Here is a 10,611-nt window from a genome sequence, read left to right as displayed (position 1 = left end):
GCTTAGACAAGCGCCTTACATAGTGCCCATTGGCCCAAACCTTCGGTCTCCCAGTGTCCTTGCCCTCACACTCCCCAGGAGTTGGGATTACAGAGGTACGCCTGTGTACCAGACAGCCAAGGGGATGGATGATGAGGTGGACAGCAGTTGTTTTTGTCTGCCCATCATCCCTTCCTTTGGGGAACTAACTCTTCCTCTCCCTGCGGTTCTGGAAAGAGCTGTAAATCACAAGCACCCATACCCTGACATCAGAAGAGTCCATGTGACCTAAGCTAAGCCAATCAGATACTCCCTCCCAGGAATTTGAACTGGGGACCGACATAACAGGGCCAGAAGACAGCTGAAGTTGCCTCTCTCTGGTAGCAGTACCCTGGAAAGATGCTGGCTTGGGGCAGGAGTCCCCAGCTGGAATCTCAAGCTCTGTCCTGCTCTTCATCCTTCCTGAGGTGTGGGTGGTCAGCTCTGTGCATTCTGGGAACTCCCTAGTATTCTTCCTACAAAACTTTTCGTCCTTGATTTTTCTGTTCCTAACAACCCCAAACCCCTGAAACAAGAGTCAACATGAGTTAAAGACTTAGCAGTCACCACAGAGCTTAAGAACTGAAGTTGAATCTCCCTTGCTAGTATTATTTAGGACAGAGATGATGCAAAGTTACACAGATCACAGGGTTCTGGAACAGGCTGTATTTGCACAGAAGTCCATGGACCACATGTGCCCTTGAAAAACAGTGAGGTGTAAGGAAAAACTTCATTACCTGGGTTATATGAGTATTTTCTTAGAAGATATGGTTTCAAAGTAAGTCATGAATTTTCTCTTTCTGTTGGGGGGGATGCCTTGCTGAGCGGCTTGTGGGATTTTAGGTCCCCAACCAGGGATTGAACCCAGGCCCTTGGTAGTGAAAGCACAGAGTCCTAACCACTGGACCTCCAGGGAATTCCCATGAATTTTCTTTTTTATTTAACTAAAATTGTAAAAGTAATATACTAAGGGTGCTTCTTCAGGACAAACTTAACATTCTTCCCTTCTGCCTGCTGATGTCTGTGTCATACATACTATTAATTTAGGAATAATCTGTTTGCTGAAGGATATCTTCTGGACATGCACAGAGGTGTACAAATGCAGTCCTAAACACGATGCTTACAAATAATTTATTGTTATTTCATACATTTGTTTTTCAGCAAAAAATGAACAGTTATTCATACAGATTTTCATATTCAAGATCGTAGGGAACAAATGTCTCAGAAAACCCAAATCATGATACAACAGAAATGAGTCACAATTTTGTTCAGCTACATGCACAGAACTGACCAAGTGGTCGTTATTTCTATGGATTATTTTGCTTAATTTATCAGGTAATAGGGGATTATGATTAAATAATCCTTTCCTGGCAGAACACACCAACGATTTGAAACCACAGTGTAGTCCCTGCTCACACATCCTGAGAAAGCCTCGCCTGCTAGCTGAACACAGCTGTTTAAGATCTAGGTGGTGACTGGAGTTAAGGTAGCCTAAGAAGAATTAATTTAGCAAGCAGTGGAAAAACTAGAAACTATTAGTTTCTTTTTTTCATGCCTACATTTTCCTTTACTCCCTTCTTCCTCCATTATCACCATTAAATGAACTTCAAAAATACTGACACAAGGAGGGCTCTATTTGGTCACTGTTAAATCCTCCCTCTGTCTCTGATGTGAGGAACAAAATGAGTATGGCCCTTCAGTTAATGCCCTTGACTGCAAAAGGGGACCTGCTGGTTGTACATTCTTGTAAATCTGAGTACAGTCATTGTATTTAAATCCTCAGTTTAGAAATGGATGAACCTCCTAAGGCAGATGGTTTGAGAAGGCCTAAATACGCATGGAATCCTTTTAGAAACCTTTTGTCTTCAAGGCTGAGTTGGAAAGTGAAGGCTTCAGGGGTGATGGCCACGGTCTGGGAGAAGGCTGATACGAAGAGAGTTCAGAGCTACCACGTGCTTTATTTAGAGAAGACAGCGGCCACAGCGGCCTCCCCCAGCCCTGAAACACAGCCTTTTCCTGGTCTCTGGATTGATGGCATGAGGCTTTATTCTTCTTTCCGCTCCAGAGAAATTAGGAGCGGAGTGTCCAGTGCTATACATTTTACTGGCTATGTTATCCACTGTGAGTGAACCCTCATCAAACTCAACTGGGCCTCATTTCTTTATTGCCTTGGTACTCAGTTGCTTAGCTGGGATAATTTTGCTCATAGCCTCCATAAAAGACCAGCCTGGTAGAAAAGGAGACCTTCTGCGCTAAGCCTTGCTGGGAGAGTGAATTTAATGATGTTTCTAAATAGAATTTTAAAAAGACTGAAATTTAGCCTTGTGACACACCTATAACATAGCTGACCTGTTTTCTTCTTTTAAAAAAAATTGTTTTATCCTTTTTTAAACTATACACTATTTACATTTTTCAAGACCTTGTAGGTCTTTATCATTTGGGTAAGAGCTCCAGGTGATTAAACTCCCAGGACAAAGATGAGGCTTTCCAAAAAGCGCTGGTTCTCATCTATGTGCAAAGGCCGGTTTTTACAAACAAATTGCTATTATAAACTTTTAAAATATAAAGTTAGAATTCTTCTCTAAAAATTTTGCCTATTAATTTTCGTTTTTGCATCCAGCATGTTACAAACAGATCATGCTTTCTAACTAGAGATGGACCTAAAAGGAGAAATGATATTAATGTGCCCCTGTACTCCATCGGGAAACAAGGGTTATTTACACGGGGTCCTTTCTCAATGTTGTGGTGAGCTGTGAGGAGCAGGGCCATCTCTACAGCATGGCTGGAAAACCAACCGAAGACCCCTCCACTCCTGCTTGAGTGCTTATTGCATATTTTAGGTGGAGTATAAGGCATGAGAAAGGTGGCCAGCCACTTTTACACGCTGGAGAATAATGCTGCACATTCAAGAAATGCCATGGTTGGAATAGCTTTCAGAGACTGTTCAAGAACAAAACGTATTAAAGGTCATGCGTTACATTTAGAAGCACAATACACTGGAGAACATTTTCAAAAGCTCAAACGCAAAGCTGTGTTCCACTGAGTTAAACAGTCAATAAATGAGCATTTTTGCTGCCTCTAGGTATGTGTTCAGAGCTTTCAAAAGTTACATCCTGCCACAATTAACAGCCAAATGAGCATTCTCGGCCTCTGACCTATCCGTAAACACTAATTCTGCAACTCACTCACAGGCTCTGAAGAAGCTGTTTGGAAACAAAAGAAGCCCACGAACTGGTTAGAAATCTGCAAACCAGAAATGCAATACATTTGTCCTTCCTTTAACAACGACAAAAATTTGTGTTGGCTTTTGGAATAGTGACCAAGAAGAGTAGACAACCAGGGGCTTCCCTGGTGGTGCAGTGGTTAAGAATCCGCCTACCAATGCAGGGGACACAGGTTCGAGCCCTGGTCCGGTGCCGCGGAGCAACTAAGCCCATGTGCCACAACTACTGAGCCTGCGCTCTAGAGCCTATGAGCCACAACTACTGAGCCCGCGAGCCACAACTACTGAAGCCCGCGTGCCTAGAGCCCGTGCTCCGCAACAAGAGAAGCCACTGCAATAAGAAGCCTGCGCACCGCAACAAAGAGTATCCGGAGTGCTGCAACAAAGACCCCAACGCAGCCAAAAATAAATAAATAAATAAATAAATTTATTTAAAAAAAAAAAAGAGTGGACACCCACTTTCACAATTAAGAAATAATTATCCATAATATTGAAGGAATAAAATCTTCAGTAGGAAGACATGCAGCCTATCACAACAGAGTACAGCAGTACTCGGCTTCCACCAATGATTGCTGCCTTTTTCAGTTTGTCTAGACTTGTTCGCTTTTTCTCAGGCTATATAGGTCAGAGAATATTGGCAATCCTTCAAGAAAATGATTCAAAAGGTGATTTACAATTGGCTGATGCTATCCCCTCAGGCTTTTTTGCCTTATGCCCTAATTTTATGGAGACAAATTAAAGACGGTAAACCAGGAGTACATCTGCTACTCAAAATATACCTAGGTACTTGTGCTCAGGTCAAAAGCTACAGGATATGGTCAGGCTGCCAAATACAATTCCTCGCCTGCCTATCTGAGCACTAATGCCCTGGGAGTGCACATGCTTTTCTAGGGACAAAATGTAAAACTCAGGCAAAATTGTCCGTAGTTCAACTTGTCCCATTCTAACTGTGTGAATCTAATCCCCCTTGTTCTCCCTTCTCCCATGCCTGCTTCCTATCTTTTTCGCATCTGATATTTTTTCTATGTAGCTTTCTCCAGATTAATTTTTTTCTAAAACAGGTTTCAGAGGTTACAACACAATGACCTGAAAAGAGGAAAAAGGCTAAAGAACATTAGGTAATCTCAGCTAATCTTTGGAGATATAAGCATTTAAGCTCACATTTTTAAAAACTTAAATATGCTATCTGTGAAATGCACACTTAATGATATCACGGTTTAGGCACTTTGGATGAATCTTGCTTCATAGTGGTTTAAAACCATGAAACTTCCAAAAGTGATCGTTATTAGTATCTTTATTTATTAGCAGTGATGATAAATTTTTCAACTCTTTGTACATATGCCTGCTCTCCCTTCACCTGGATTATGCATTAAACTTTCTAGTTATTTTCACCAAGAAAATTCACATAGGCCTAGGAGCAGACAGAAAAAAAAAAAAAAGGAATGAAATCGATTGTGGGTAAATTAGCATGTTAATTGAAATAAGATTCTATGCATTGCTCTTAGGCTAATAGGAGAAAAGAACCAAACTCAGTGGCTTGGGACATTGTGCTTATGGCCAAGGTCAGAGCTGGATCCCAGGCCAGAGGGCCTTTCTGGTGCTCCTACCTCTGTTCCACCAGCAGATAAAAGGGTAATGGCTATAATAATATGGCTGGTTCCTTGCCCAGCATCTTACATGCAGAAGGTTCCTAATGATCACTAAAGGGATTACACGAACAAGAAAGTGAAAATCAACTCAGAGTGAAGTCAGCAGTGGCAGACTTCAGCAGATGAAGAACAATCCAAGATGATAAAAAGTACTTAAGTAGCTGATAACATTTTGTTTAAAATTTTATAACCTAAATTCAAGGATAGCCATCTCTAACCTCGCTGTTTTACAATTATAAGGTAATCAATTAAAGGGGGAAAATATATAGATATCCAATTAGTGTCCGTGTGCTTGGCCAGGCATCATACCCATGTGAACTAGTAACACTCACAATTGCGCACACAACCGTCTCCACGTTCTAATTCTGCCACCTTGGACCAACGGTATAACCTTGAAGTGGAGACAACTCCTACCGTATGTCTCCCACTATAGCTTTGTGCAGATTAAATCAAGTTGTGAAGAGATCTGAAGATTAAAATCCCTGTTTGTTATTGCTGTTAGCTCTCAGATTCAGCACCAAATCAGAAAAAGTTATAAAAATCACCTCTATCCTCAAATTTTGCATTCTTCAAAATGATTCCCCTGAAGTAGTATGATGAATTAAGTGAAATGGTTTTTGACTGCGATCACTTAACAGGCAGGATTTATGAATGGAAACATGGGAAGGCCACTCTGGCCAGCTCTGAAGCCCCATACTTTCTTCCTGGTCTATTTACAGAAAGTGTATGGCCAGGGGAAAAGATCACGTTTGTTTTTACAAGCCAGTCATGACATGACCGAAGAACTCACTTCCTCTCTCTGGGAGGTCACCCTCTTCACCTGAAGGTGCAGATACAAGAATGGCAGGGAAGAAAGGAACCTCCCCTTAGACACCTAACTCAGCCTGAGTCAATTCCAGAGACCAACCCACAGGGTGACAGGCATGGAAGTCAAACACCCTCATTTCCCAGGCATGACTCTCTGATGTTGCTCCTTGAGATGTCATCCAGATCATGACTAACAAGTAAAAATAAAATGCATTACATAACGGGCTTCAAAATTCTACTGCTGAAATAGGTTGTACAGAGATAAGGGAGTGCATTCTTATCATTTGTCCTACATTTCTAACAGCTGAACACAATAAACTGAATTTTAAAGGATGTGGCAAAATGAAGAGTGTGAAAAAATATTTTAAAAGCGATTTTATTCTGATTGTCATATTACCCCTGAAATATGTAATATACCTGGAGAGTTCCATGCAAATGTGGAGACTGAGTAAATATTTGCTGATTCTCAAATATCATCATTTATCTTGACCGAAATCCGGTATCATTTAGCAAATAACATATATAGCTTCACAAATCAACCCTGGTCTTATGTAGTGCATACGGTACCTATTTGGAAACATGAGGTAGAGCCAAACCACTGTTTTCAACTAGAATGTCCTTTGTCAGTGCTGTATGTGGTATATAAAAATGAAGATGGAATGGGAAAGGGAAAGTGCAGGAGGGAAGAGACAAAGGGAAGGAAAGTCAGTCCCCACTCTGCTGAAACCTTCCAGGGGAAAAGTGTGTTATCTTACTGGGCTCATGCATCATAATCACTTGAAAATTATATGGGTATAATTTTATCCTTAAGTGGCCTCTGCTTAAGGACAAAGACACAAGGCAAGAAGAGAATTTGCTTTGAGGACCTGGAAGATGGCCAACAAAAATTTAAAGTGACAAATAGAGGCTTTATTTCTTGTTCTCAAACTCATCAACCTTTTTTAGAAGTCTGTCTCTAGAGAGTTTCTTCTATTTTACAAGGAAGATCCAAAATGCTCCTCAACCTGTTTTTCTAGCTTCCCAACCAACATTTCTGGGGGCTCTGGAAGAGACAACAATGACATGCAAATGAGTTTGCATGTGGAAATAGCCTGATTTCCACAATTGTCCTTGAATACATGTACTGAATTAAGTTACAGCTGAGGATTAACATCCGTGGCAGGCACAACTCTCAGTCTCTGTAACCTAACAGGAATCTCCTTGCACTTTGCCAAACATGAGACACTGACACCCATCAGCAAAACGTGCAAAGTGTATTTACGATCTCATTAAGAGGTCCTAAGTTAAATATAGACATATATAAAGTTAACTTCTGTGTGCAATTAACACACAAGGATACTGGTTCCTCCAGGGAATTGTGCTGAGCCTCTCTGATTACAAGTACAGTAGTGATTAAAAGCATAAACAAAAAGAGCAATCTTGGCAGGAGCACCAGCCTACCAGTGCTGAGGTAAGTGTTCATCTACCTTCTGTGCTTGATCTAAATTATACCATGAAGTCAAGACTTCCCCATTCAATGACTTATTTGGCTCTTCACCCAAAGGACTTGTCAAGAAGTGTTTTAAGTATTTAAATAAGCCACCTCAGTAGTTTGTGTTAGTCTAGACTTGCCATCTCAAGTCCAGGATAACGTTTATGAGAAATGTCTTAAGTAACACTGGCCAGTGTGGTTGTCAGATAGGATCTCAGGAGCGTGTTTCCCTAATTTTTCAACGATTTAGGGTGACCGCCATTCATTTCCATAGTCTGGATCCAAATGAGACTTCAGTGCTTAACTAGGCAAAGGTCATCTTATTTAACTCAAAATTTTCAGCTATAACTCAAGTAACATACTCCTGACTTTCATATTACAACTGCCATATTTACTCCTAAATACTACGATTTTAATTTTAAGCAAGGCTAGATGGGCTCAGTCTAGAACAGTGTCCTTTCACCTTCCCCGATGGCAGCATTAGGAACCACAGCCTCATTAGTGGGTTGATTTCTTCTCCTTTTAAGAGAAGCCAAATGCTCTGCAGGTCCTAGGAAGCCACTACCGGTCCTACCAAAAACTTACAACCCGTACCATCTTCCTTCCCTCCTGAGTAGAATGTTAAACTTTGATTTGCAATAAAGTAAGAAAAGCTTACACCTACTGCTCTCCATATGCAAGAGACTATGTTTGAGGACCAGTCATTTGGGCATTGCTTCAAAAGGCACATTTATTCCAGTGGCAATTTGAATCAGTAGAGAAAGAGAGAATAAGATTAAAAACAAAACCAAAAAATAGGATGGGTTTTGTGGAATACATTAAAGTAAATAGCAATCTGGGACCTATACAAACCACTTAGCTCCTTCCCAATAGTTTAACCAGAGTCCCTAAGGTAGAATAATTCACAGTTGTATCATGACACACACAGGCCTTCAAAAAATACTGTTTAAAAAAGTAGCTGAGAACTCTCAAGCAGCTTGCCCTGATGTCCAGTTCAAGTATATGCAATGCAGAAGAGCTGCAAGATTCAAAACTACGTGACAAAGAAAATTCAGTGCAGATCACAGGCTTTGATAAATTATGAAAAATCATTGTATATATTACTATTTAACTAACATCTAAGAAACATTTTGAAATAATTAACGTGTGTTCACATTCCATGCATTTTCTAGCAGGTTAAGCCCTGGGTTAGTGTCTCTGTGCTCTTTTCCTACAAAGCTCTATTCTTTGACAAATCCAAGCATTCCTCACACCGAAACGGAAGTACCCAGGGATTCTGTCTACTTACCCTTTACTGCATGCCTGACCTCACAAGGGCTGCTTGTTATTACCTCTGGCAGAAAAGACAACTAGAAGATTGAACTGGTTGGGGTTTTATGTGGGGTTCTATTCGCTGCCTTAGAAGAATCCCTGGATGTCACAGACACCACCTGCATTTTTTCCAGGGGCAAGAACCAGCCGCCCTCTCCCTCCTGCTTGCCCCACCTCCCTCTTCCAAAGCCCTAAGTGCACTGAGACCCCCTTGTCGCACTGAACTTTTTCCCTGTGGTTTTGCAGCACCCTCCTCGAGCAAAGAAGGAAACACAACAAAACTTGAAAACAAACCAACAACAGAAACTTCAAACAAACAGGTGGGCGAGCCGGCAGTCTCCTCCAAGGCGGAGGCTCACTTTTTACTGCAGAATTCGGTGTTGCTGAGGAACTTCTTGATGACCAGCCCCAGGCAGACAACCAGCAACAACATGTAGCCCACGGTGCCCGAGAAGGTGGGCGCGTCCGGCGGCGCCTTGAGGAACTGGCGCAGGCCCTCCTCCACGTAGTACACCTGGTCGTAGATGCTGAGGAAAGTGAAGATGTGAAAGAGCTGGTGGCTGTGGCCGATGATGTCGAAGAGGCCCGGCTGGATGCGCTCGGGGATCTTGCTCACGTTGAAGAAGGCGGCCACCACCAGCCAGAAGTAGCGGCGGTAGAAGTGCACGAAGAGCGTGGGGTTCTCGCCCCGCAGGTCGAAGAGCCAGCTCTCGAGCATGATGGGGCAGGCCATGCTCAGGGGCATGACGAAGACGAAGGTGCGCAGCGCGAACGGATAAGAGCACCAGTCGGTGCGGCTCTTGCAGCAGGCCACGGTGCAGGCCACGGCCAGCAGGAAGGCCACGGGCAGCACGAGCGCGCGGTAGGCGGCAATGAGGCCCGTGCAGTCCACGTGCCAGCCCAGGCGCTGCTGCACGTACGGGGTCATCACCCTGGCGTCCAACAAGCTCAGGCCGGGCAGCAGGTAGTAGTAGTAGGCCACAGTGCTGCCAAAGCCGTAGTAGCTGATGGACGCGTAGTCCAGGTAGAAGAAGGCTGCGCGCAGGCGCAGCGACAGGCAGCTGAACACGTGCGCCGTGCAGCTCATGGCGAAGGTCAGCAGCACGCCCGAAGCGTAGCACCACAGCGGCAGCAGCCACGGATGGTGGAAGGGCACGTCGCGGCCGCTCAGGAAGAACAGGCGGCAGAACTTGCTCAGGAACAGCAGCAGTGGGATGAAGTGCGTCCAGAAGTTGAGCGTCTCGTTGGTAGGCTTCAGCACCGAGGCTAGGCACTCCTGCGCCGTGCACGGTAGCCGCCGGTAGCCCGACAGGATGAAGCACTCCACAAAGTCGTCGGGCACCTCGTCCCAGCGCAGCAGCGGCTTGGCGGAGGCCGGAGGGTCTCCGGAGAGTGAGGGGTGCGGGCGCGAGGCGGCCTCCGAAGCCGCCGCGGTCGTGCCGGGCGGGCCCTTTGTGCCCGCGCTCCGGGGCTGCAGGCGCCGCGGCATGGTGCCCGGGGCTTGGCTAGGGCGCGCACAGGCGACCTCTGGCGCCGGCTCCGGCGCGCTCGCCAGTCCCCGCCGGCTGCCGTCGGAGCCTTTGTGCACGCGCCGGGGGCGTCGCTGCAGGTTCCGGAGAAGACCTGAGCGTCGGAGCAGCCGTTCCTAAAAAATAAATAAATAAGTAAATAAAAATAGTCATCGATTTCGCAGCCGCGTAGCGACCGGTAGGAGCGCACGGGTCTCGGCGGCCCCTTCGCCAGGCTCCCTGCTACCGGCTCTCGGCCGCCCGCGCTGCTGCAGCGGCGGTGGCGGCGCGACTGACGGCGGCGCTGCTGCGGTGACTGGGCATCGCGCGGTGCGGGCGCAGCAGCAGCCGCCCCCGGCGCGGGAGGAGGGGATGTGGGAGCTGAGGCGCTGGAGGGAGGGAGGGACGGGCGCACTGGGGGAGGGCGGGGGCCTCTCTAGCTAGTGTTTCGCGGCGGCCTCGGGGGATAGAGTTGTCCCTGGGCTCGAGTTCCGTACCATCCCCCCCTCCCTCGGGTCGCAGAAGCCCGAGCTGGCCCGTTAATGATTGATGCGGGGGACCAAAGGCTGCTCCCGCGACTCGGCAGCCCGCGCCGAGAGCTAGGGTCGGCGCGGGGATTCGAAA

The 10,611-nt window shown here is 45.5% G+C and overlaps 1 protein-coding gene across 1 annotated transcript; it reads right to left on the bottom strand.

The window, feature by feature from the left end:
• Window positions 1–1,810: 1,810 nt before the first annotated feature.
• Window positions 1,811–10,121, bottom strand: PAQR9 (progestin and adipoQ receptor family member 9). The gene has a single exon (XM_082392911.1). It carries the CDS (start codon window positions 9,966–9,968, stop codon window positions 8,835–8,837), a length of 1,134 nt encoding a protein of 377 aa, XP_082249037.1. The 5' UTR covers window positions 9,969–10,121; the 3' UTR covers window positions 1,811–8,834.
• Window positions 10,122–10,611: the final 490 nt, after the last annotated feature.

The sequence above is a fragment of the Balaenoptera borealis genome, assembly GCF_965194805.1.
Source record: "Balaenoptera borealis genome assembly, chromosome: 5".
Taxonomy (NCBI): Eukaryota; Metazoa; Chordata; class Mammalia; order Artiodactyla; family Balaenopteridae; genus Balaenoptera; species Balaenoptera borealis.
Note: the sequence above shows the minus strand (reverse complement) of the source record. Positions and strands in the feature narration are given on the sequence as shown.